The sequence below is a fragment of the Cotesia glomerata genome, linkage group LG9 (assembly GCF_020080835.1).
Source record: "Cotesia glomerata isolate CgM1 linkage group LG9, MPM_Cglom_v2.3, whole genome shotgun sequence".
In the NCBI taxonomy this organism is placed as follows: domain Eukaryota; kingdom Metazoa; phylum Arthropoda; class Insecta; order Hymenoptera; family Braconidae; genus Cotesia; species Cotesia glomerata.
In genome coordinates, this window is record NC_058166.1 from 17,689,417 (window position 1) to 17,715,316 (window position 25,900).

The 25,900-nt window shown below is 29.3% G+C and overlaps 4 protein-coding genes across 11 annotated transcripts in view; 2 read left to right on the plus strand and 2 right to left on the minus strand.

Moving 5' to 3' along the window:
- The window catches only part of LOC123271799 (bifunctional glutamate/proline--tRNA ligase), a 26,691-nt gene extending 17,474 nt beyond the window's left edge, over window positions 1-9,217 (minus strand). The window contains exons 1-7 of one of the 4 annotated variants that reach the window (XM_044738214.1): window positions 9,044-9,217; window positions 8,767-8,949; window positions 6,979-7,479; window positions 4,393-5,675; window positions 3,418-3,654; window positions 2,843-3,196; window positions 408-2,641 (exon numbers count right to left, since the gene is read on the minus strand). In XM_044738214.1, the coding sequence (XP_044594149.1) occupies window positions 566-2,641; window positions 2,843-3,196; window positions 3,418-3,654; window positions 4,393-5,675; window positions 6,979-7,479; window positions 8,767-8,949; window positions 9,044-9,086 (4,677 nt within the window). In that variant the 5' untranslated portion in view covers window positions 9,087-9,217 and the 3' untranslated portion in view covers window positions 408-565. Of the gene's footprint in view, window positions 1-407; window positions 3,197-3,417; window positions 3,655-4,392; window positions 5,676-6,978; window positions 7,480-8,766; window positions 8,950-9,043 lie in introns of those variants that run through there. The other 3 variants (XM_044738215.1, XM_044738213.1, XM_044738212.1) reach the window with 3 other exon arrangements.
- A 4,641-nt stretch (window positions 9,218-13,858) lies between these two features.
- Window positions 13,859-25,486, plus strand: LOC123271655 (glyoxalase domain-containing protein 4). 2 transcript variants are annotated; one of them, XM_044738042.1, is made up of 8 exons: window positions 13,859-14,016; window positions 14,076-14,174; window positions 14,247-14,296; window positions 16,301-16,566; window positions 16,799-16,954; window positions 17,042-17,217; window positions 17,288-17,461; window positions 25,475-25,486. In XM_044738042.1, the coding sequence occupies exons 2-7, from the start codon at window positions 14,088-14,090 to the stop codon at window positions 17,396-17,398; spliced, it is 846 nt and encodes a 281-aa protein (XP_044593977.1). In that variant the 5' UTR covers window positions 13,859-14,016; window positions 14,076-14,087; the 3' UTR covers window positions 17,399-17,461; window positions 25,475-25,486. The 2 variants fall into 2 exon arrangements, with proteins under 2 accessions (XP_044593977.1, XP_044593976.1); XM_044738041.1 differs by having other exon boundaries at window positions 13,860-14,174.
- LOC123271653 overlaps window positions 18,495-25,900 on the plus strand; it is a 100,957-nt gene continuing 93,551 nt past the window's right edge. The window contains exons 1-2 of one of the 2 annotated variants that reach the window (XM_044738036.1): window positions 18,495-18,582; window positions 19,615-21,039. In XM_044738036.1, coding sequence (XP_044593971.1) covers window positions 18,510-18,582; window positions 19,615-21,039 — 1,498 coding nt within the window. In that variant the 5' untranslated portion in view covers window positions 18,495-18,509. Of the gene's footprint in view, window positions 18,583-18,675; window positions 18,695-19,611; window positions 21,040-25,900 lie in introns of those variants that run through there. The other variant, XM_044738037.1, reaches the window with a different exon arrangement.
- LOC123271654 (splicing factor 3A subunit 2-like) lies at window positions 22,799-25,733 on the minus strand. 3 transcript variants are annotated; one of them, XM_044738040.1, is made up of 4 exons: window positions 25,495-25,733; window positions 24,643-24,735; window positions 23,410-23,522; window positions 22,799-23,361 (listed from the first exon to the last, which is right to left on the minus strand). In XM_044738040.1, exons 1-4 carry the CDS (start codon window positions 25,544-25,546, stop codon window positions 22,819-22,821), a joined length of 801 nt encoding a protein of 266 aa, XP_044593975.1. In that variant the 5' UTR covers window positions 25,547-25,733; the 3' UTR covers window positions 22,799-22,818. The 3 variants fall into 3 exon arrangements, with proteins under 3 accessions (XP_044593975.1, XP_044593973.1, XP_044593974.1); XM_044738038.1 differs by having other exon boundaries at window positions 22,799-23,522; window positions 25,495-25,729; XM_044738039.1 differs by having other exon boundaries at window positions 22,799-23,516; window positions 25,495-25,724.

Genomic DNA, 25,900 nt, shown 5'->3' on the forward strand with positions numbered 1-25,900 from the left:
AAAACCATAAATCGGTATACAAGTAAAACTCATAATAATAATAATGATTTAATTGCTGTAAAGTTCTAAAAAAAATTCTAATATCAGTCAACTTTTGAAATTCAGTAAACACTAAAATTTTTATTTAAATATTTTGGAAAGGTGGATCGTATTTAGAGGTGGATCTCTACACATATATTCTACTTTTTTTGTCAATTTAAAAAAAAATTGAAAAAATATTTTAAAAATTAAATTTTTAAAAACTCGACAAGAATATTAAAAAAAAAAAAAAATTAAATTTAAAACTTCAAAAATCAAAGCTTAATATTTTATTATAAAAAAATGTCATTCTGAAACTTTTTCAATTTTTCTTCCTTAAAATTCTTATTAATATTTCAAAAATAATAATAAATGATTTACACCTTCAATATAATTAAATATGAAACTTTATTTTACTTCTAATTACAAACAATCTACTCTCTGAATAATTAAATCTTTCACTTTTGAACCGTCTCAAATAAAAAAACCTAAATGCAAGTATAAATTTAAATAAAAAGTCCAATAATTCCCAAAATAAAAAACTAACTCAATAACTTCTTCCAAAAAGCGTCCAGTACTTGGCTTTGCTTCCACATTTCGGATGAATACACCCCAACTTCTCAACATCCTGTCCTTTGGGTTGTTCAAAGGGAATACAGAGTCCCTTAGCGCCCATAAGCGGAGCTCCAGCTTCCTCAGCTTCATCCCTAGCACTGTCCTTCTTGATCTCATCCTCGCACTCAATCCTCCCACAGAACGGCGCAAGGATCAAGTTCTTCTTATCCAAGTGTCCACAAAAAGCGCTCCAATCTTGACAATGTTTCAAATGATCATTGAGCTCCTTCTTAGCCTTGTCAAACATGCTCCTCTGCACACTCTCCAGCAGCTCTTTCGCAAACTTACAAACCACTTCTTGCTTCACAAAAGATTTCTCCAGAGTATCACGCCTGACAAAAGTAACCTGCGACTTTTCCAGATCTTTAAAGCCCAACTCGACTCTCAGCGGTACTCCCTTGAGCTCCCAATGATTGAACTTCCACCCGGGACTATAATTATCCCTGTAGTCCCCCTTAACCAGCAACCCAGCATCAGCAAGAGTCTTCTCAAGCTTCTCGCACTCTTTCATCAGAGTCTTGCGTTCTTCAGCAGTAGTAGTCGCAGTAATTCCGCAAGGAATGACAACAATCTGCACAGAAGCTACCTTGGGTGGAAGAACAAGTCCCTTGTCATCACCGTGGACCATCACCATGACTCCAATGGTCCTGGTGGTCAATCCCCAAGAATTTTGGAACACAAAAGTCTTTTCACATCCCTCCTCAGCTCCCTCAACTTTGATATCAAACATCTTAGAAAAATTCTGCCCCAAATGATGGCTAGTAGCGCCTTGGATAGCTCGCCCACTAGCCGACACAAAAGCTTCAACTGTAGTGGTATAATCTCCTCCTGCAAACTTTTCCTTTTCTGTTTTACGACCTCTAACCACCGGAATCGCAAGATACTCTTCATAAATCCTAGCGTACAATTCCAAAATCGTCAAGACTTCCTCATCAGCTTCAGGCTTGGTCAAGAAAGCCGAGTGACCTTCCTGCCAAAGAAACTCCCGGGTTCTCAAGAACGGCTGCGGGTGTTTGAACTCCCAACGCACGACATTGTTCCACTGATTGAGCTTAAGCGGCAAATCACGATAAGATTGGATCCATTTCGCGTAAGCGGGATACATAACTGTCTCAGAAGTCGGACGAATAGCTATTGGCTCAGCTAGCTCCGAGTCTCCGGACTTGGTAACCCAGGCAACTTCGGGAGCAAAGTCCGCAATGTGAGTCTTTTCACGCTCCAGCACTGCTTTGCTCACAAAAATAGGAAAGTAGCAATTTTGGACACCTAGTTTCTTAATTTCACTATCAAAAAAGTCCTTTATCTTGTCCCAGATCGAGTAACTCCAGGGCCGGAGGATGTAGCAGCCAGACACATCATAGTACTCGATCATCTCTCCCTTGGTGATCACCTGGGAATACCAATCAGGTAAATTTTCAGCTTTTTTAGCCTCTAAACCCAACCTGGTACCAGTTTTCCCACTTTCGGCTTCTTTAGAAGCTTTTGGAGCCTGTTTGCTTGCTTTAGGAGCTTCTGGAGCTTTGGCTTTCTTCTTCTTGTCCTCTACAGGCGCGGAGGGTTTCCAATCCTCGCCATTAGCTGCCTTGTAATCTGCTTTAAGCTTCAGGAGAATCTTAACATTCTCATCAACTGTCGCCTTGTCAGCTTTAGCAGCTTTAAGCTCCCGAACTTTGTTTCCCTGGTCAACAATCTGCTGGTTCAAATCTCCGTCCTGTTTTTTGGGCATGTTCTGGCTGTTTTTCGCGTCTTTAGCCTCCTTAGTGTCTTTAGGAGTCGCCTCTGGCTTCCAATCTTTGCCAGTAGCTGTCTTATACTCAGCTTTCAAACTCAATAAAATTTTAACGCTCTCATCAACAGTAGCTTTGTCAGCTTTGGCTGCCTTAAGCTCTCTAACTTTGTTTCCCTGGTCTACAATCTTTTGACTCAAAGAATCAGGTCCAGATTTGTTCTTAACCTCCTTAGTGTCTTTAGGAGTCGCCTCGGGCTTCCAATCTTTGCCAGTAGCTGCCTTATACTCAGCTTTTAAGCTCAATAAAATTTTAACGCTCTCATCAACAGTAGCTTTGTCAGCTTTGGCTGTCTTAAGCTCTCTAACTTTGTTTCCCTGGTCTAGAATCTTCTGATTCAAAGAATCAGGACCAGATTTGTTCTGAGCTTCTTTAGTGTCTTTAGTAACCGCCTCAGGCTTCCAATCTTTGCCAGTAGCTGCCTTGTAATCTGCTTTTAATTTTAATAAAAGCTTAACACTCTCATCAATTGCTGCCTTGTTAGCTTTTGCAGCTTTCAACTCTCGCACTTTATTTCCCTGGTCTAATATCTGCTGATTAAGCGACTCACCTGATTCACTCGACTTTTTAATCTCAAAATCTGAAGGATTCAAGTCAGCCTTCCACTCAACTCCCGTCGCGTTCTTGAAATCCGCTTTCAGAGCCAGCAGAGCTTTGACTTCTTTCTCGACTGCTTCCTTATCTGCCTTGGAAGACTTCAAACTCCTGATCTTGTCACCCTGGGACTTTATTGCCGCCAATATCGACGCTCCGTTAGCTGGAGACTTTACTGCGTTCTGTAAGTTTAAATATATTAGTAAAAAATAATTAAGAATTATTTAAAAAATTATTTTTTTTTTTTTTTTACTTTTATTCCACAGATGGAAGACAAAAAGATAGTAAGGCCACGTGGTCTGATCAAGTGACTAGTGAATGTAAATGCATTCTATTTTTTTTTTTTTTTTGTGCATCGTTATGACTCTGTTGGTAAGAAAGAATTGATGAATAAGCAACTTACCGCTTTACTTTTGTTGCTCTCTTTGGTATTAACTTCTTTAGGTGCTGACGCCACAGGGGAACTGTTGGTGTGTCCATCAGGGATGTAGAATAAAATCAGAGGTCTTTCTCTGCTCGTCAGGTCACTCATTGGTCCATATGGTACGTCACAGCGGAAGAATCCTTTACGCTGAAGCTGGACTATTTGTCCCTGCTTCACGTTCTTTAATTCTGACTCTCCCAGCATTTTTACTTCTTTCTATAAAAAAAAAAAAATTGGGTAATGTTTTTAAAGATTATAATCACATGCAGGATTTTTGGCTTAATTTTAAAATAAGAATTAATTTTGTGGAGTTTTATAAAAAAATATTTTGAAATAAAAGTTGGTCGAAATTTAATTTTATAAAAAAATGTCTCATAATTTTCTCTTAAGACCAATCAGAAAGCAAATTGAGATTTTTTTTAATTAGCAAAAAATTGAAGTATTAATTATGAATCTTAATTTTAGAATTCCAGTGAAAGTATTGGTTGCATAAAATTATAAGAGAAATTTTTTGTAAAAAATTAAATTTCCGAAAAACTTTTGTTTAAAACCTTTTTTTTTTAACACCAATATTTTCGCCGTAATGTCAAAATTTAATCCATTAACTTCAAAAAGACAAAAATCTTGGCTTTAATTATATCAAAATATAAAATAATTTATTAATTATAAAAATACTTAAAACCATTTTTGTAAGACCAATATTTTCGCCGTAATATTAAAATTTAATCCATCAACTTCAAAAAGACAAAAATCTTGACTTTAATAATAATAAAATAATAAAAATCTAAAATAATTTATTAATTATAAAAATACCTATAAAACCTTTTTTTTAAGACCAATATTTTCGCCGTAATATCAAAATTTAATCCATCAACTTCAAAAAGACAAAAATCTAGCTTTAATTATAATAAAATAAAAATATAAAATAATTAATTAATTATAAAAAAAACTTACCCTAGTATCTTTAGTAATAAAGTCCTTAAAATCATCATCCTTCCCCAAAACATTCTTGCTAATAATATGATCAAAATAAACCGCAACACAAGGAACCAACTCGCCATCCTTCTTATAATCATCTTTATCCCCCTTTTCCGCCAACCAGGTCAACTTCACTGTATTTTTATAATCCTTGTCATCAAGCTTAAGCCTGGCGTCAATTTCAGTAATCCTACCCGCAGCCTTCTTGATATTTTCAATCATCAAATTCCCCCAGGAAATAAAAGTGGCTTTTTCTCCAGATTTAAGAGTATCAGCATCAACCCTCTCAATAAAAATTTTCTTTCCAACAAGAACCTTCTTCATGCCCAGCTCCGGAGACTTGGGATGATATTGGACCTCAAGGAACTGATCATCAACCGCATCAAGCACGTTGACCCGTACCAGATCATCAGACTGGAGAGCAGTGAAGCGAAAGGCAATCGGGTCAATTATTTTTTTATTAATCGCCCAAATTTTGTCCCACTCCATGAAGACGACAGACCTTGAACCACCCTGGGCGATGATGAACTGCTTCAAGCCCTCGACTGTCAATCCATGTCTGAGGATTCCCCTCACAGTCGGCAGTCTAGGATCGTCCCAGCCGTCAACCAAGCCGCTGTCGACGAACCAAGTGAGCTTACGCTTTGACAAGACAGTGTTGGTCATATTCAGCCTCGAGTACGCCCAGATGTAAGGACGTCTTAATTTAAGAGCTTCTATGAACCAGAAGAACTGAGGATCTCTGTCAGTGTACTCGGTAGTTCTTAAAGTATGAGTCACACCTTCAATTGAATCTACTATTGGACAGGCAAAATCATACGTAGGATAGACTTTGTACTTGTTTAAAGTTCTGGGGTGTGATTCAGGCTTGCACCGGTAAATTGTCGGGTCTCTTATGCACCCGTTGGCTGATGCAAAGTCTATCTTGGCTCTAACGCAACAAGTCTGACCTTTTTCGGTTCCTTTCTTCATTTCTTCCCACAGCTGGAGGTTTTTTTCTACTGGGTTGTTGCGATTCTTGGAAGGCTCTTTCTTGTCACGTTGCTCTTTCATTACTTCTGCTGGAGTGTCGTCTACAAAAGCTTTCCCTTCTCGGATCAGCTGCTCGCAGTACTTCAGCATCAGCTCGAAGTAATCCGAGGTGTGGGTGAAACGATCTGGTTTTATTTCCAACAGTTTGAGGTCTTCGAGGATTTCTTGCTCGAATTCCACGGTCTCCTTTGCGGGGTTCGTGTCATCAAATCGCATTATCAAAGTACCTATAGTGAAAATTTAGATTTTTAATTGATGTAAGTGATTTATTTAAACGAGTAAATTAACAGGAATGTGGACAATGAGGAGATATGTTTTTGAGGAAGGTCGAGTATTTTAGCGAATGTGCTGAGAAATAAATATTTTTTATTGTCCAAGTTGTTGATTATTTGAAGAGTTTAATTATTAATTATAAATTAGAAACAAATTACTATGTGACTGCTGTGACTTGTGAATGATAAATAAATAAAATTTTGCTTGTTAAATAATGACTTTTGTTAAATTGAACTGTATTTTCTTAAATATTGATGTTTTTTAGGATATAAGCTCGTCTTGATGTTACACTCATCGAGAGTTTTCATTTGAGTACCCATATGTATTTTTGATATATTTTTCATATATACATATATGTAATATATATAAATATACGAAATATATGAAAAATTGATGTGGGTACTCAAATGAAAGGTCTTGATGAGTGTAACATCGGGATGAGCTTATATCTTTAAAAATATCACTAGTTCACGAGATACAAGGTAATTTCTTAATTATTGATGTTTTTAAAGATATAAACTCATCCCGATATTACACTCATCAAGAGCTTTCATTTGAGTACCCACATGCATTTTCATATATTTTTCATATATACATATATATAAATATATGAAAAATTGATGTGGGTACTCAAATGAAAAGTCTTGATGAGTGTAATATAGGGATGAGCCTATATCTTTAAAAATGTCATTAGTTAACAAGATACAATATCATTTCTTAACTATTGACGTTTTAAAAGATATAAGCTCATCCCGATGTTACACTCATCAAGAGCTTTTATTTAAATACTCACATGCATTTTCATATATATATATAAAAAGTATATGAAAAATTGATGTGGGTACTCAAACGAAAGGTCTCGATGAGTGTAATGCCGGGGTGAGCTTATATCTTCAAAAAATGTCAATAGTTCACAAACTACAGTGTCATTTCTTAACTATTGACATTTTTAAAGATATAAGCTCATTCCGATGTTACACTCATCAAGAGCTTTCATTGAAGTACCCACATGCATTTTCATATATTTTTATATTTACATATATATAATATATATAAATATATGAAAAATATACGAAAATGCATGTGGGTACTCAAATGAAAGCTCTTGATGAGTGTAGTGTCGGAATGAGCTTATATCCTTAAAAATGTCAATAGTTCAGAAGATACAAGGTCATTTCTTAATTATGTATCTACAGAAATTAATTAAATTACTAGAAATAAATAAAAACCATTAAAATAAATTAAAAATTTTTTTACCTTTGAAAGTGTCAGCATAATATTGATTCAACAGAGCAGCTTTAGCATGACCAATATGCAAATACCCGCTAGCTTCTGGAGGAAAGCGTACAATAACTTTACCCTCTTCAGCTCCTGGTAGCTCAACAAATTTTCCTTCCTGCTTTCTGCCAGCCATCGTCGGCTTCTGAGCTGCTTCCTCTTTCTTCTGCTTCCCAGCTGGAAGAACTGAAGCTTTGTTAAACGTATTCAAGACTTTAGACACGTACTTCAACGAGCTAATTTTCTTGAACCAGCGGAGCAGCTCAGGATACTGAGCTTCTGGTGTGTAATTTAGGTTTACTAGGCTAGCAAGCACGTAGATGTCTGCTAGAGTCACTTGCTCTGTTACCAACCAATTCTTGGAAAGGTTCTTATTTAAGAGCTCTTTTGAGGCTGCTAAGTTGCTGGGATTTTTCAAAGGTCCGTTGCTGTATGACAACCAACTGTCTACCTGAGTTCTTTCTAAAATTCCAGCTCCTCCTAATGTTAAAAAAATAATTCATTAATTATGAGAGATTTTTGTCGAAAATATTGGTTTTAGAAAAAAAAGTTGTAGGAAATTTAATTTTTTACAAAAAATGTCTTATAATTTTTTTATACAATCAATATTTTACTGTAATTCCAAAATTAAGATTCATAATTAATAATTTTATTTTTTAATAACTAGCAACCTTGCAGTCATTATGTGACTGCCGTGACTTGTGAACTATTAATAAATAAAATTTTGCTTTATTAAATAATGATTTTTAATAAATTGCACTGTACTTTTTTAAATATTGACTTTTTTCAAGATATAAGCTCATCCCGATGTTACGCTTATCGAGAGCTTTTATTTAAGTACCCACATGCATTTTTGATATATTTTTCATATATACATATATATGAATATATGAAAAATATATAAAATATATGAAAAATTGATGTGGGTACTCAAATGAAAGGTCTCGATGAGAGTAACGTCAGGATGAGCTTATATTTTAAAAAATATCATAATTGACAAAATACAATATAATTTCTTAATTATTGACATTTTTAAAGATATATGCTCATCCCGATGTTACACTCGTCAAGATCTTTCATTTGAGTACCCACATCAATTTTTCATATATTTATATATATTACATATATGTATATATGAAAAATATATCAAAAATGCATGGGGGTACTCAAATGAAAGGTCTCGATGAGTGTAACATCGGGATGAGCTTATATCTTTAAAAATATCAATAGTTCACAAGATATTTAGTAAATTGCTCTGTGCATTTTTAACTTTTGACCTTTTTAATGATATAAGCTCATCCCGATGATACACTCATCAAGAGCATTCATTTGAGTACCCACATGCATTTTTTATATATTTTTCATATATATATTTATATATAATATATATTAATAAATAAAATATATAAAAAATTGATGTGGGTACTCAAATGAAAGCTCTTGATGAGTGTAACATCGGAATGAGCTTATATATTTAAAAATGTCAATAGTTCACGAGATACAAGGTCATTTCTGAATTTTGTTACTAGAAATAGAGCATTTTCGAATGCAGCCCAAATACTTATCATCATAAATTGACTATTGGTGAGAATGACATGAAAGCTTGAAAAGGCATAACTCTAAGTCAAGACTTTCCTAAAGATACCAAATTTAACTATAAAAATCTATTTTACGACCAATATATTCGCCATAATATCAAAAATTCAATAAAATTAATTATTATTTAAAAATTAAGACAAAAAATCTTGGCTATTAGTAATAAATTACCGTATAAGCTGTCGTCGATAGTCCTGGCCAAATAACGTCCTACATTGCAGTCATCATCGCAGACAACTTGATCGTTAACCAACAATTGAACATTTGACGCCGGTTTCCACGGTTCCGGGTACTCGATGTCGACTTTGTTCTTGTTGTTTTTACTTGAAACAAATTCAGCGGCTATTATCGCTCCTGCAAGTGATAAATATAATGATGAAATTCCGTCCCATGTTGGTGTAAAAATAGACTTTGTAAAAAAATCTTCTAACTAAAAATAAATACTTACCCAGTGGAGGCGATTGCTTGCTTGCGGACAATTTTATAGTCATCTTTGGTTATTATTTTTATTAAAGTTTTTTTTACAATCAATCGTGTATGTTCGGTAAAATCTTATATTCAAATAAATAGGTTATACACATGTGTCACAATCATGGAGACTATACACCTTATATATATGTATTTATCTGTATAATAAAAATACTTGAGAGTGTGAAGTTAGTCAATAGTCGAAACTCTCATTTCAGTAATTTAAAAAAGAACCGCCGCTTTAGCGGAATAGTAATTTATTAAGGAAGTCCTTTCGCTCCAGTTGAGTCATAACAACTGTAGTAGTAAATTTTCAATAAATTAAAATACAAAACCGATAAAAATTCCTAAAATTAAAAAATAAATAGTATATGAGGCATTAATCGTTGAAATTTTGAAAATTAAAAAAAAAAATAGTTAAATACAAAAATTAATTTTCTCACCTCCGGGCGGAAAGCGTCAATTTTCCTCCCGCTGCGCTAAACGAAAATGCCGCTTTCCGCCTCCGTCGAGGAGAAAAATAGTATACACACCACGGGCAGTAAATAAGAAAGCCTCAGATCACATGTTTATTGACCTCGGCTTTGCCTCGGACAACAATTACATGTGATCTGAGACATTTCTTATTTTACTACCCTAGATGTGTAATATACTATGACTTGTAAATCAGCTGTTAGTAACCTGTCCGTGATTTGGCAACGCTTTATTTCGGTTGTTTACATTTTTATTTGCACAATATAACCTTAACCGTGTTTAACTTTTTGCAGTCAGTGTAAATAAATAAATTAATTAAAAATGTTTAGTCACAAAACCATAACATTCTAATGTCTCATGGCAGAAATGCTAGTATTTTTACACGCTTTATATTAGCTTCACTTGTATGTCAGTTTGTCAGTATGTCAGTATGTCAGTATGTAACTCTCCGTGGGTAATTTGCGCGCCTGAATATTTTTGATAATCAACAAATAATAGTTTAAAAAAACTAAAAAATCACGCTTTTATAAATAAACCAAACTAAAAGTAAAAATAAATAATAGTTTAAAAACTAAAAACACGCTTTTATAGAAAACCAAACTAAAAATAGAAAATAAATTTAAATTAAGAATAGTGTTAAAAATTTCAATAAATATAAATTAATAATAGTGTAAATAAAAAAATGTATTTTATTTTAAAAAAGCGTGGGGAGCTTTTAAGATATTATCAAAATGATAATCACTCTACTCATATCTGTCAATAAAATATTTATAACTATTGACACCATGCACCTCACGCTTTTTAAAATAAAATACATTTTTTTATTTACACTATTATTAATTTATATTTATTGAAATTTTTAACACTATTCTTAATTTAAATTTATTAAAATTTATTTTCTATTTTTTAGTTTGGTTTTCTATAAAAAGCGTGTTTTTAGTTTTTTTAAACTATTATTTATTTTTTAATTTTTAGTTTGATTTTTTAATTATTGTTTAATTTTTCAATTATGAATTATGAAAATTTGCTAACAATAAATAGTTTAAAATACAGAAAGAATATCTTATCATTAACATCTCGTAAATTACTAGCATCCGCCACTATTCTTCCTATAATTGATTATTGTTCGGTAGTGTTGCTTGGCCTAACTACTAAACTTGATTGTAAACTTCAGCGTCTTGTAAATAGTATTATTCGATTTATTTTTAATTTAAAACGGGATGAACATATTACACCATATCGACGTCAACTAAATTGGTTAAGGTAGTTGTAGCGTGATAGGCATTTCAACAGAAAATTATGAAATTTTTTTTATTGAAAGATAAATATATTAATAATTCACTACCAAAATTTCAGATCAATTGACCGCACCGTTTTTGAGTAATTAATTTTTGAAATTGCATCTTTTACACGTAGCGGTATAGAGAGATGATAAAGTTAGTATGAAATCTTTGGCCCACTCGAGTGGTATGGAAGATTTCATACTAACTTTATCATCTCTCTATACCGCTACGTGTAAAAGATGCAATTTCAAAAATTAATTACTCAAAAACGGTGCGGTCAATTGATCTGAAATTTTGGTAGTGAATTATTAATATATTTATCTTTCAATAAAAAAAATTTCATAATTTTCTGTTGAAATGCCTATCACGCTACAACTACCTTAACTGTTAAGTCGCGCAGGTTGTATTATTTGGGCTGCTTATTCTACAAACTATTATCTACAGGTGAACCTAAATTTCTGAGAAGCCTATTTGTTGATGAAGACCCTGAAATTAGACGATCAGACAGATTAGCAGCAAAAAATAACGTCATGTTCAAAATTCCCAAATTTTCGAGTACTATTTATGAATATTCTTTTGTTGTTTCTGCTATCAGGTTCTGGCAAGATTTGCCACCTGAAATCCCAAACTCTCTTAGCTTAGAATCATTTAAATTAGAATCGAAGCTATTTGATTTTCTTTTAAGTTTAGATTAGCTTGATTTCTATTTACAATTATTGTACCATACTAGTAAAGTAAAAATTGTGTATATTAAGATACTAAAAACTGTAATCATGCTTCTCTTTCTGAATGCACTTAAATATTACGTTTAGTTACGATATACTTCTAATTTAAATTATATTGTTTATAAATATTACAAAATTTTATATGTAACCAATACTTCGAATCTCATTTTATTACTTATGTGAAACTAAATTATATGTATTTTACTTTTTGCTATTTGGCTTTATGCCTTGGCATTTAAATTTCAATAAATAAATAAATAAATAAAATAAATTAACTAATAAGTATGCATGAAAAACATAAGCGCGTTAAAGTTTAGTTTGAATTTATTGAATGGTCTGAAGCTCGCGCGCTACGCAACGTTGCCAAATCTTTTGACTCCATTTTATTGTAGGTAACTTGAGAATTTTTTGTGATTTTTAAATATTAATTTCTCAATAAATATCTCGGTAACTGATATATTTTATTGCAAAAAAAGAAACCTGAATATTTGGAAAATCTGATTTTTAGTTTTTTTTTACTTCATCTAATCCATGACTGATAGTATAATTCGAGAAATACTGCAAACGTCTGATTTTCTCGTAAGACTCTGAACAAATACTAACATTTAAAAATTTTATTTTTTCAAAAATTTGTCCGGTAAAGTATAATTTAAACCTCACTATAAGATAAATAAGGACCTTAACTATTAGAAAAAAATTAAATTTACTCATAATCTAATATTTTTTATTTTACATTGGCGGCGAAAGGACCTCCTTAACTAAAAAAAATTCAATAAAAAAATTTGAAATGTAAAAATTTTTAAAAATTATTAATGACATTAAAGTTAGCTGTCACTAGAGAATTTTTTAATTTTTTTTAATAAAAAAATTTGCACCATAAAATTATTTTAAAAAAATTGCATTTTTAATTTTTATAAATTTCTATATGTCAATTTTTTAAAATAATAAAATTAGCCGACGTTTTTAATTTTTTGATTATTTTTTATTGAAAAAATTAGAACAAAAAAATATTTTTTTTGAATTTCATTTCCGGTTTTTCAAATTTTTTACAAATGAAATTTTTTTTTAATAAATTTTTCAATAAAATTTTTTAATAAAAAGAAGATGAAAGTTAAGTTAGCTGACATCTAAAAATTTTTACAATTTTTTTTATTGAAATCAATTATTACAAACAATTGAAAAAAAATTTTGCATGTAAAAAATTTAAAAAACTGTAAGTGCAATTTAAAAAAAAACATTTTTTAGTTCTAATTTAATAAATGAAGCAAAATCAAAAAATTAAAAATGTCGGCTAACTTTATTATTATAAAAAAAAGTTATAAAAATTTTTAAATTACTAGACATAACATGCTCGCCTTCATTCTTTCAAAAATCCCGCCATTATCTTAGTCGACCAATGAACAACCGAAAAACGATACGACATCCGGGGTTGCGGTCAACTAGTCAGATCGACAACATTCCAAATTATTAAAACTCTAGAAAATTTAAAATTCCGCTACATTCAAAGTTTATAAAATACATTAGCTTAAATAGAATAACAGCCGAAAAACAATTTTGTAAATTATAAAACACCGGGTTATCGAATAAAAGTAAATATAAATCTTATATTCCTCAAGAGTTAAAATTAATTTGATTTCGAAAAAGGGTTGTTCCGACGTATATTCATCCGAATACTCATCTATCCGAATAATGATTCGGCCGAAAATTACTCATCCAAAAATTGGAAGTTTTTCTTAGATGGTCCACCTTTACAATCATGAAATTTGAGTGTTTTCCATACATGCTTGGAAATTAAAATAAAATTAATTTTCAAAAATTAATTAAAAAAAATTTCTAATCTAATTATAAAATTATTTACATTTTTCGGCTAAATGAGTGTTCGTCTGTTCATTCATTTTGGCGTATAAATTTTCGTTGTTATGTTTTTTAATTTATTGAGACTTTGTAACTTTGAAAGATTCTATTAATATAGCTTTAGATTTTTTTTTATTTAAGATTATATTTTTCGGAATTTTAAAATTTGTAAAATTAATTATTTTAAATTACATTTAATATTTACTTTCTAAGTTCTAGTAATTTATTAATTCGGAATGTTGTTAGTCTGACTAGTTGACTGCAACCCGACATCCGACCATCAACTTTTTAGAAAAGGAAAGAAGGATAATATAAATTAATATAAATTACAATAAAAAAATATTTTAAAAAATTTCCACTCTTAATTTTTTTTTTATTTTCACATGTGAAATTTTTTAATTAATTTTTTTTCATAATAATTAAATTGCTATAAAATTATAAAAAAATTTCTAATGTCAGCTGACTTCAGTGTTATTATTTTAGTTTAAAATTAAAATTTCAAGGTTAATGGAAGCTCTTTCACCTCTCACTAGTCACCGGGATTGAATTATTCCAGAAAAATCTAATCAACTAATTACGGTAGTTAATTGGCTCACGTGACAGCTTGGAAACGCCTGGTATTTTATTGTTTCATAATCTTAGACAAATTCTTAGATATTATTTTATATTTCACTAGAAGTTATCGAAAATGGCAGCTCGGGCGTTACATTATGTTTTCAAAATACCAGACCGAAAATTAACTGTTAAATTTTACCGAGAAATTCTTGGTATGAAGGTAAGAATTTTTATAATTATTAATTATTAAATATACAACGCAGAATAATTTAATTATATATTTTTTTTATAGGTACTGAGACATGAGGAATTTTCAGAAGGCTGTGATGCTGCTTGCAATGGGTAATTTCATGAATAATTATTTTAGAAGGATAAATTAAATCTTAGATCATTTGATAGCATATCAATAAATTTAATAATAAATTTAATTGCTTGCTTGGGATCTGAGACTCTAGTTCCGGAGTTATAACATCCATGAGAACGCTATCATTTTCATTTAATACTTGGATTATTTGATCACATTCGTTACACAGTTCATTTAGCCGGGCTACGCTTATTTTGGGATACCTTAAAAGGGCTTTCTCAATTGAGACGAAATCTTTTAGTCCCTTTATAATTAACATCAACTTTTCTACAAGAAAATCTTTAATCTGAAATAATATTAATTATTTATATACTTATCAATATTTATACACTGATAGAACATTTATGTTGACTTAAGAAATATTTTCTTGATCTAAGAATTTATTTTTCTGCCTCCGGCCGGAAAGTGGCAACTTTCTGGCCGCTGCGCTAAACAAAGTTGCCACATTCCGGCTACATCGAGCAGAAAATAGTATACACACCTTGGCCAGTGTAAAGCCTCAGATCACATGTTTGTCAACCTCGGCTTCGCCTCGGCCAACAATTACATGTGATCTGAGACTTTTCTTATTTTACTGGCCTAGGTATGTAATATACTATTGGAAGACAAATGATTATTTTGCTTTTAAAAATTTCTTGTCTTGATGTAGATTTTCTTGGCTCAAGAGCAATATTATCTTCAATCGATACATTTAAGTTTTTCAATCAAAATAACATTATCGTTTAAAAAACTTAAAATAATTCATCAAAGTATATTTCAAAAACTAAATAGTCTTTAATTGTTATACCAAAAAAAAAATTATTTCTTGGAAATAAGTAAATTAATGACTCAAAAAAAAAAGCCATTCTTAACACAAGTCGGTAACATCTTGAATCAATTTTATCGCCTATCTTGAACCAAGAGACAAAAATTCTTGAAAGAAATATATCTATATCTAGTTTCAAGAGTTCAAGTTTTGAAGAAAAAAAGTTTCTTGAATCAAGATTGTTTTTCTATCAGTGTACAAATAAATAAAATAACATCCATGAAAACGCTATCATTTTCATTTAATACTTGGATGATTTGATCACGTTCGTTTCATAGTTAATTTATTCGGCTATTTAGCCGGGGTACGTTTGTTTTGGGACACCTTAAAAGGAGTTCTTCGATTTCAACAAAATCTTTGAGTCCCTTAATAATTAGCATCAATTTTTCTACAAAAAAATCTTTAATCTGAAATAATATTCATTATTAATATACTTATCAATATTTATACAAATAAATAACATGAAAGACAACGACAAATAGAAAGAAAAAATTTTTTTTACACAAGCATTTGCCGAATGCTTTTTATATGGGAAGGACGCAATTGTAAAAATCTGTTGAACGATTACTCGATGGGCTTCCAAATTCAATTTCATGCCTGGAATCCATGGCTGTAGTTCCGGCGTTACAACTTTCATAAGTTTAGAATCGTTAACATTTAATAAAGCGATTATCTCATCACGTTCTTTACATAGTTTATTTATTCGGCGGTTTTCCCGGGCTACGTCTGTGTTGGGATATCTAAGTAGTATCTTTTCCACTTCTACAAAGTCTCGTAATCGCTTTATAATTAACATCAATTTTTGTTCAAGAAAATCTTTAATCTGAAATATTATTCATTATTGATATACTTATCAATATTTATACAAATAAATAACATAAAAGAAAACGACAGATAAAAAGAAGAATTTTATTTACACAAGTATTTGTGGAATGCATTATCTAGAAAAAAAAAAAAAAAATAATAAAAAATAAACAAAAAGCTTCAATCGTTTGTCACATATAAAATTAATTTGGTGGACTAAAAACCAATATGAAAATTAAGTTAGCCGACATTTAAAAATTTTTAGAATTTTTTTTTTATTGAAAAACAATTTAATTATTAAAAAAAAAATTAATAACTTCGGCTAACTTTAGTATTATTTTATTTATTTATAATTAACAATTTTTTGACTTAGACCTTACGACAGTCGTTGGAGTAAAACCATGATCGGTTATGGCCCAGAAGATTCTCATTTTGTCATCGAGTTAACTTATAACTACGGAATAAATAATTATGAGCTAGGAAATGACTTCCAGGGAATTACTATCAAGTCAAAGGAAATAATTGACCGAGCTAGGAAATATAATTGGCCTGTTGAAGAAGAAAATGGAGTTTCTGTTCTTAAAGCTCCCGGTGGTTATAAATATTATATTATTAATGAACCCCAAGTTGCTAATCAAGGTCTGTTTTTTATTTTTAAATAGTTAAATTCGTCTCATTTATTATTCTAGTCACTTAAATATTTAAAAAACAACTTTTCTGAAAAATTATTTTTAAAAAATTGCATTTTAATTTTTTTGAATTTTTACATATTGATTTTTTTTTAATAGTTTATTTGTTACAAAAATTATAAAAAATTGTTAAATATCTGCTGAATTAATTTTCATATTAATTAGTGAAATTATTATCATAGATCCTGTTGTGAAAGTTACATTGTCTAGTTCAAACCTACAACGAACTGTTTCTTACTGGAAAGATATTTTAAATATGAAAGTTTATGAACAAAATGACAATAATGTTACTTTTGGCTATGATGACAATCAAGCAAAATTGGAATTCAAGAATATTGGTAATTTTCTTTTTATTTTTGAAATAATAAAGAAATTCCTAAGAACGAAGAATAATTTTAAAGTTTGTAATAAATTTAATTTAATAGGAACTAAAGTAGATCATGGAAAAGCATATGGTAGGATTGCATTTTCAGTTCCTTATGACAGTCAGCCTGGAATACAAAAAAAAATTCGTGAAAACGGCCATAAAATTTTGACAGATTTAATCACTCTAGACACTCCTGGAAAAGCTTCCGTGCGAGTTATTATTCTTGCTGACCCCGTAAGTGTCAAGAACATTTTTAAATTAGCAATTTTAATTTTAAAATTTTATATTATTAATTACTTTTTAGGATGAACACGAAATTTGTTTTGTTGATGACGAAGGGTTCAGGAAACTTTCGGTTCCTGACTATCCAAGCGAAGCTATTTTGGACAGATTTATCGCTAAAGATTCAACATAAATTATTTATTGTTATACTTTTTTTGACGTTTATATTTTGTTACTGGTTTTGGGATTTACTAAAGTGCTTTATATTTTATTTAAGAAATAAAATAATTGAAATTTTAAATATAACAATTTGTAAATTATTGAATTACCTTTTATTATATTTCACCTGAGTATTGAATATTTTATCAACGTCCATTTCAATTTAAAACGTCAATAGTTAATCGATTATACCAGAAATTATAAAGTATACTTTATCAGAATCTAAAACTTTAAAATTAATTATTCAATCAATTATAATATGCAAATATAAATTTAAAATTTATTAATTAATATCAATAAAGAATAATACTTTTTTTAAAATAAAATTGAACTGAACAAAAAAAAATATTTATTAAAACATTTAATTTTTTCTCTCTTATTGAAGCTTCTTAAAATTTTCCAAGTAATTTAACTACGTTAAAAATTTTTTTGTATTAAATTTTAAATTCTTAATTACTCTAAATATTATAAATATTTTCGCTCACTATTGCATACATAATTGTTATAATTTATATTTATAGAGATAAGAGTTTCCGCGTAGGTGTTAAATACGTTTTATAAAAAATGAATGAAAAAATGGAAGATAATTAACGGATGTGTGATAAAAATAGATCCATAATTATCAAAGATAATATAAACAATAAAATGATAAGTTTACAAAATATCACGAATTTTATAATCATCTACTCAAATTCACTAGAATTTTAATTACAAAAAATTACTGATAAGAATTAATTGTTATTTATTTTTTTTTATTGTTTATTACCCAATAGAATATCTAAAACAATCAATGTCTAATTGCTTTATAAATTGTAGGCATTAAATATTGTAATAATAATCATTATTATTATTATTATTATTATTATCTTTATTCAGCTCAGTGAAATTTTTTTAGACAAGACTTACAAATAATACAATTAAACTTGCAACATTTTCGTATTACCTCTCCGAGGTAAACTGAAAATCAATTGTAATACAATTAAAAAATTTTTAATAGAGTTTTATATGATTCATCAACCCCACATGTAATGTATAATTGTCGCAATATCATTTAAATTAAATTAATGATATACAGGAACATTGTCATGCTAGACTATTATTGTCATCAGATGTATTTGATAAATTGTCACAAGTTATATAAAATTGTCATTCATATTGGTAAGTCTTTTTATACATACCTATAAATAATTAAAATATTAAAAATTACTTTATTAATTATAATGATTAAATTAGCAGACATTTAAAAATTTTTGGAATTTTTATAACACTTCAATTATTATAAAAAAAAATATTTCAAAAAATTCACATTTAAAAATTTTTTTAATTTCCACATGGAATTTTTTTATTATAATTTGTCATAAAAATTTATGAAAATTAAGTTAGCCGACATCGAAAAAATTTAAGAATTTTTTTTTATTGAAAAAATTTTTACAAAAAAATAAAAAAAAATTTTACTTGTAAAAAACTAGAAAAACTATAAGTGCAATTTTTAAGAAATATTTTTTAATTCTAATTTAATAAATGAAAAATAATCAAAAAATTAAAAACGTCGGCTAACTTTAGTATTATTAAAAATTTTTGGAATTTTTATAACAGATCAATTATTATAAAAAAATATTTTAAAAAATGCACACTTAAAATCTTTTTAAATTTCCACATGTGTAATTTTTTTACTATGAAAATTAAGTTAGCCGACATTTAAAAATTTTTAGAATTTTTTTTTACTGAAGAAATAATTACAAAAACAATAAATTTCATTTGTAAAAAACTTGAAAAACTGTAAGTGCAATTGTTAATAAATATTTTTTTGTTTTAATTTAATTAATGAAAAAAAAATCAAAAAATTAAAAACGTCGACTAACTTTAATGACACTAAAATTAGCAGACGTCTAAAAGTTTTTGATTTTTTTTATTAATTAAATTACAACTAAAAAGATATTTCTAAAAAATTGGACTTATAGGTAGTTTTTTAAGTTTTTTACATGTGAAATTTTTTTTTTTAATTTTTCAATTAAAATTTTTTCAATAAAAAATTTCTAAAAATTTTGCAATGTCGGCTAACTTCATTTTCATTAACTTTAGTTTTATAAATTTTTTTCATTATAATTTTACTGTAATAAAAATTAAAAAAATTTTTTTGTGCTTGTTAAATAGAGTATCATAATAAATAAAATTATTTTTAAAAAATAGCAAAAAATAACCTAGTAATGGGAACAGTCGAGTATGAAACAAGTGTGCGTCTGCCAATATCTCAAAAAATCTTCGACTTGATGATAGAAAGCTTCTCCAAAGACCACCAAGACAAGTCACTGATCCTGCACTACAATGACACGATCTTCCCCAACTCAGACAGCAGCGCCTATCCAAGTTACCGTCTGGCAGGTAATACATTCCAATTAAAACAATGTATCCACCGGTTAAATTTGCTTAAAGTAATTGTGTGCAAGAAAAACAAGGAAGAAAAAACTACCAACAAAGAAGACAACAATCCTAATTCCATTACCAAGGTTATGTTCATTCCATTTACCCGGACGACTGCCAAAGAAACAATCGCAGAAGCTTCTGATAAATTCAGCACCATCCAGGACCTGATAATCCGCTACACACTCTATAAGCGGAACAATATCCGCGTTTGCGTAGAAAAAATATCCCAGCCTCAAGGCGGCGCTTATTACTTCTCCGCAGAAATAGAGTACGACCGTGATTACACAAAAATAAACTACGAAGAATTTACAAAAATAGAGAATACATTCTGGGATTTATTATCTAGCACTTACCTGTCTAAATTTTACCACTTGCTGGATACAAATGCGATGTACAATTACGTAGAATTGTCTCAGCTGTTGAACATACCTTGCCGGAAATTTTCTCCAATTCATGAATACTCTTGTAATTTAATTGATTATAAATTAAAGTACAAATTTGACGGGTACAAAGGAAGGATGATAAATAATAATTTAAAAAAAAACACTATTATTTTCTGGGATGACATGCACAACACTGGAGAAATATCTTCTGGATTTTTAAATGAATTTCCGCATGTAATTTTTCAGTACGAAGTTATTACTGACAAGCGATGGATTATTTTCACTGACATAATTGGTGTAATATTTCACAAACAATTGTACATGCCGGAGCCAAATGACGTTTTGGAATTCTTTTCTTCTTTTCCAAAGCGCGAAATCAATCACCCGCTTCTAGACGATTCTCTTAACTGCCGGTCGTTTAATTTTGTAATTCCCGACGGCCATGTTAGCGACCAGGTGGCGCTGAGTGACGAATTTCAAATTGGTGTTCAGTTTGTTATTCAAGATGGCGACGATTTTGATTACTTCTCCGCGAGTTTCATTGATCAGACGGATGGATTTATTATTGTGTGCAATAATCGGGAGTATAAATATAAAATTCCGACGCTGGATGTGAGAATTAAAAGTGAAATGGCTTATTTAGATGAAAGTTTGACGCCGATATTTGAAAAGAAGCTCAGTGCGTCGTTTTTGTTGAATCCGCAGTCGATTTATGAAATCACTTTGAGGAAAGGACAAGTTCTTATTCTTCGGGAAAGATTTGAGAGACAGTTTACTTCTAATTCGGATGAGTTTGAAGCTTTTAAACGTGAGTTGGAATTTATGTCACAGCAATTACGATCTCTTCAGCAGTAATTTTATTATTATAAAGAAGATAAAAATAATAAAATATTTTTAAAAAATTCAGGGGATTATTTCTTCAGGACATTTAAGTTAGCTGTCGCTTAAATGTGTTTTAATTTTTTTTAACAAACAAATTTGTTCTAAAAAATTATTTTTAAAAAATTGCATTTTTTTATTTTTAAAATTTCTACTTGTCAATTTTTTTTGTCATAATTTATTAAAAAAAAAATTATTAAATATCTGCTAAATTTATTTTTATCAGTTAGCTATCACTTAAATGTTTTTTAATTTTTTTTAACAAACAAATTTGTTCTAAAAAATTGCATTTTTTTATTTTTAAAATTTCTACTTGTCAATTTTTTTTGTTATAATTTATTAAAAAAAAAATTATTAAATATCTGCTAAATTTATTTTTATCAGTTAGCTATCACTTAAATGTTTTTTAATTTTTTTTAACAAACAAATTTGTTCTAAAAAATTATTTTTAAAAAATTGCATTTTTTTATTTTTGAAATTCCTACTTGTCAATTTTTTTTTCTAATTTTTTTTTGCTATAATTTATTTGTTATAAAATTATTAAATATATGCTAAATTGATTTTTATTATTTCTTCTTTGGAGCAGTAAAAAATATAAGATACTTTTTTTAAACATATAAATTGTAAAATTTTTATTAATTAATTTTTTTATAATTTAACAAATATTAGTTTAATACAAGATTTATATTTCAGAGAAAAAACAGCAAAAAGTTCATAAAAATACATTATTTCTTCTTCATAGCGTCAAAAGTTTAGATTAAAAATTGAAGACAAATTTTTATGTATATCATAACCATTAAAGTCTCAAAGTGTGTACAATAGCCTTTTAAAAATAGTAGCATAGCTCAATAGCCTCTTAAAAATAGTAGCATAGCTCAATATTCGTATCAAAAAATATAAGTATTGTTAAATTAATAATACTTGTTCGCGCTGTTTCAAATCATAAATATTAAAACTAGTGGATGGAAGTAATTTCGTTCGTTAATTTTTTATAATTAATACTTGTGATTTAAAAAAAAAAAAAAAAACTATATAATACATTATTGATCAATATAATTGATAAATATACAAATGATTGTAAAATATACAATCATAAATTTGATACTTAAATCAGCAGACTGACAATTTTTCATTTTTTCTTTCAAATAATTATTTTTAAAACATTATTTTTAATTAAAGTTTTTTCATGCCTACTGGTCAAGTGACTAGTGAACCTTATTCAAGCCAAGCGATGGCCATTCCATCTGCCCTATTGGTCGAGAGACATTCTCTCTTTGCATTAGTTCTATGGGGTCCATCGAATAAAACTTTAATTTATATATACATAATGGGTCATGAAGAAAAAAATAATTGTTAATTATTTTTAATAATTTATTTGCTAAGAAAAAATTATTTAAATTGTGTTTTTTAATTTTATGATAATAAATTTAGCTCTCAATTTTTTTTTTAATTTTTACATATAAAATTTTTTTAATAATATTTTATTTCTATAAAATTATAAAAAAATTTTTAATATCTGTCAACTTTATTATTTTTAATTTCATTATACTACAATTGAGAGAGATTTAATAATTTTTTTAACAAATAAATTATATCTTTAGATGCTTTAAAAAATTATCAATAAAATTTTTAGATAATAATTTTATAGACTCGGTTTATTCTTAAAAAAAAAATTGTCAAGCGTCTGCAAATTTTAATATAATTTAATTTAAAAAACCTTAACAAAGACAAACATGCAAATAGTAACAATAATAAGGCTGCACTTGCTTATAGACATTGTTTCAGCACTGTTAGTTCGGTAAGTGACTGAGTTCTGTGGCTGACCATAATAATTACCACTAGGTGGTTGAGCAGGATACTGGCCAGGAACCTGCTGAGGATACTGACCAGGAACTTGCTGAGGAACTCCTGAGTTAGGTGGAGCCTGGCCAGGATCTCCTGGAGCTGGACCAGTTCCATTTCCGTAGTAATTGTTAATTATTTCAGTGTGCGTGACACCAGGAGCAGCAGGGGCTGCTGCTGGTGCTGGCGCAGCGGCGTATCCTGGATGATTGTTGCCGTAAATTCCTCCAGGAAGGACGCGGTTAACGACGGCATTGACTCCGACTCCAACTACAGCTCCAACAGCGGCTTCCTTGACGAGAGTTCCGAGTCCTCGTTTCTCGGACTCTACGATGATTGTCTGAGGAGGAGCTTGGGCAGGTGGGTGGTTGTACCCGGTGTTAGAAGGAGGATGGTACCCAGTGTTAGGAGGAGAATGGTAACCAGTGTTAGGTGGTGGATGGTACCCAGTGTTGGGTGGTGGATGGTACCCAGTGTTGGGTGGTGGATGGTATCCACTACTTGGGTTGTAACTTTGACTAGGGTTGTGGTGAGTTGCTGTATGAGCTGGCGGAACGTTCCATCCTGTTGATTTTAGATTAGTATTATTAATTTTAAATTGTCTTTCTAATTTTAAGTACTTGATTTTTTATGATTATTCTTTATTTTAAAAATAGGTCATCGTCTACATACTATTAAGAATTAAATATTCGAAAATGCCCTATCTCTAAATTCATAATTAAAAAATGACCTTGTATCTCGTAAACTATTGACATAGTACAATATTGACATATATATAAATATATAAATATAAGAAAAATATATCAAAAATGCATGTGGGTACTCAAATGAAAGCTCTTGATGAGTGTAACATCAAAATGAGCTTATATCTTTAAAAACGTCAATAGTTGAGAAATGACTTTGTATCTCGTGAACTATTGAGATTTTTTAAGATATGAGCTCACCCCGATATTACACTCATCGAGACCTTTCATTTGAGTACCCATATCAATTTTTCATATATTTAATATATATATATATCTTACATATATGTATACATGAAAAATATATCAAAAAATACATGTGGGTATTCAAATGAAAGGCCTCGATGAGGGTAACATCGGAATGAGCTTATATCTTTAAAAATGTCAATAGTTAAAAAATGATATTGTATTTTGTGAACCATTGACATTTTTAAAGATATAAGCTCATTCCGACATTATAATACTCATCGAGACCTTTCATTTGAATACCCACATCAATTTTTCATATATTTTATATATTTATATATATGAATATATGAAAAATATATCAAAAATACATGTGGGTATTCAAATGAAAGGTCTCGATGAGTGTAACATCGGAATGAGCTTATATCTTTAAAAGAGTCAATAGTTAAGAAATGACCTTGTATCTCGTGAACTATTGACATTTTTAAAGATATAAGCTCATCTCGATGTTACACTAATCGAGACCTTTCATTTGAGAACCCACATCAATTTTTCATATATTTTATATATGTATATATATAAATATATGAAAAATATATCAAAAATACATGTGGGTATTCAAATGAAAGGTCTTGATGAGTGTAACATCGGGATGAGCTTATATCTTTAAAAATGTCAATAGTTAAAAAAGTACAGCTTAATTTAACAAAAGTCATTATTGACTGCAAGGTTGCTAGTATACTTTTAAAATAATCACAAACCTGGAGCTGGGGCTGAATGAGATGGATGGTAACCTCCAGAACTAGGTCGGCTGTGGACTTTTCCTGAGTTTTTAACTTTCCCAGCGTCAATACCTAAAAAATCAATAATTATCATTAGTTAATTAAATTGTGAAGATTATGACATTAAAGTTAGCAGTCATTTGACTATTTTTTAATTTTATTCCCGTTAAATTAATTTTCATACAAAGATTATCCAACAAAACTTTTACATAAAATTTTTACGTAAGCTCGCGTGAAAAAAATAATTTCAAAACTTTTTTTTGCAACTAAACAAAACAATTAAATTAATAGTATGCACGCGTCTTGGAAATTCTCTACTTTGTCATAAATTAACTGTAATTTACAAACTTTCTCTTAAATACTCTATACATCTACACCCGCCAAGGCTAGATAAGAAATCCAGGAAAAAAATTATAATTCTCTAAGAATAAATAAATAAATAAAAAAAAAAAAAAAAAAGAGATTTATAAAAACGCCATCAAAAGTATGTCCTTGAAATCTCAAGGGCCGTACCAGTTCCGTGAACTGATACAAGGCTGTATTGTAATTTTTGAATATTCATATATTTTTGACATTGAAACTCAATAACAAAACATCACAACCACTACAACAAAAAAAAAAAAAAATAATTTTTATTATTTTATATCTTTAAATCAGTGGCCTCGATTAATTTGTTAAGTCTTAAACTTTCTAGAAAGATGATTGACTTTCTTTAAATTTGGCTTAACCTCAGTCTTACAAATTATTAATTAAATAATAAATTATTTATCTAGATAAAAAAATAAAATTTAAATAAATTTTATAAAAATAGAATAATAATTATTATCTTACATGATGAAATAAGTAAAATCATTGAAAAACAGCTCCATATTTTAAACTCCATTTGTCGACACTTATTATTTAAATACAAAACACAATTGCTGATGAGTAAATTCAAGGCTAATTGATAAATTAACTGCAGACAAAATTAATGTAGTTTAGAAAATAAATTCCTGACATTTACGTAAACGTTATAGTAACACTAAGTACACCAAACAACTGTGATCTATGATGTGATGTGACTGAGGCAAATGAATCATGCGTATAGTATATGTACTTCTGTTCTGTGTTCTGTGGCATGATAGAGCAGAATCTGTGCATGTTAGTCTTTGAGTTGCTTTCTGGGAAGGGGCACCTACGTCGAATGCAAATAATTACGACAGCATTGACGTCACTAAAACAGCAAATAACAAAAGTT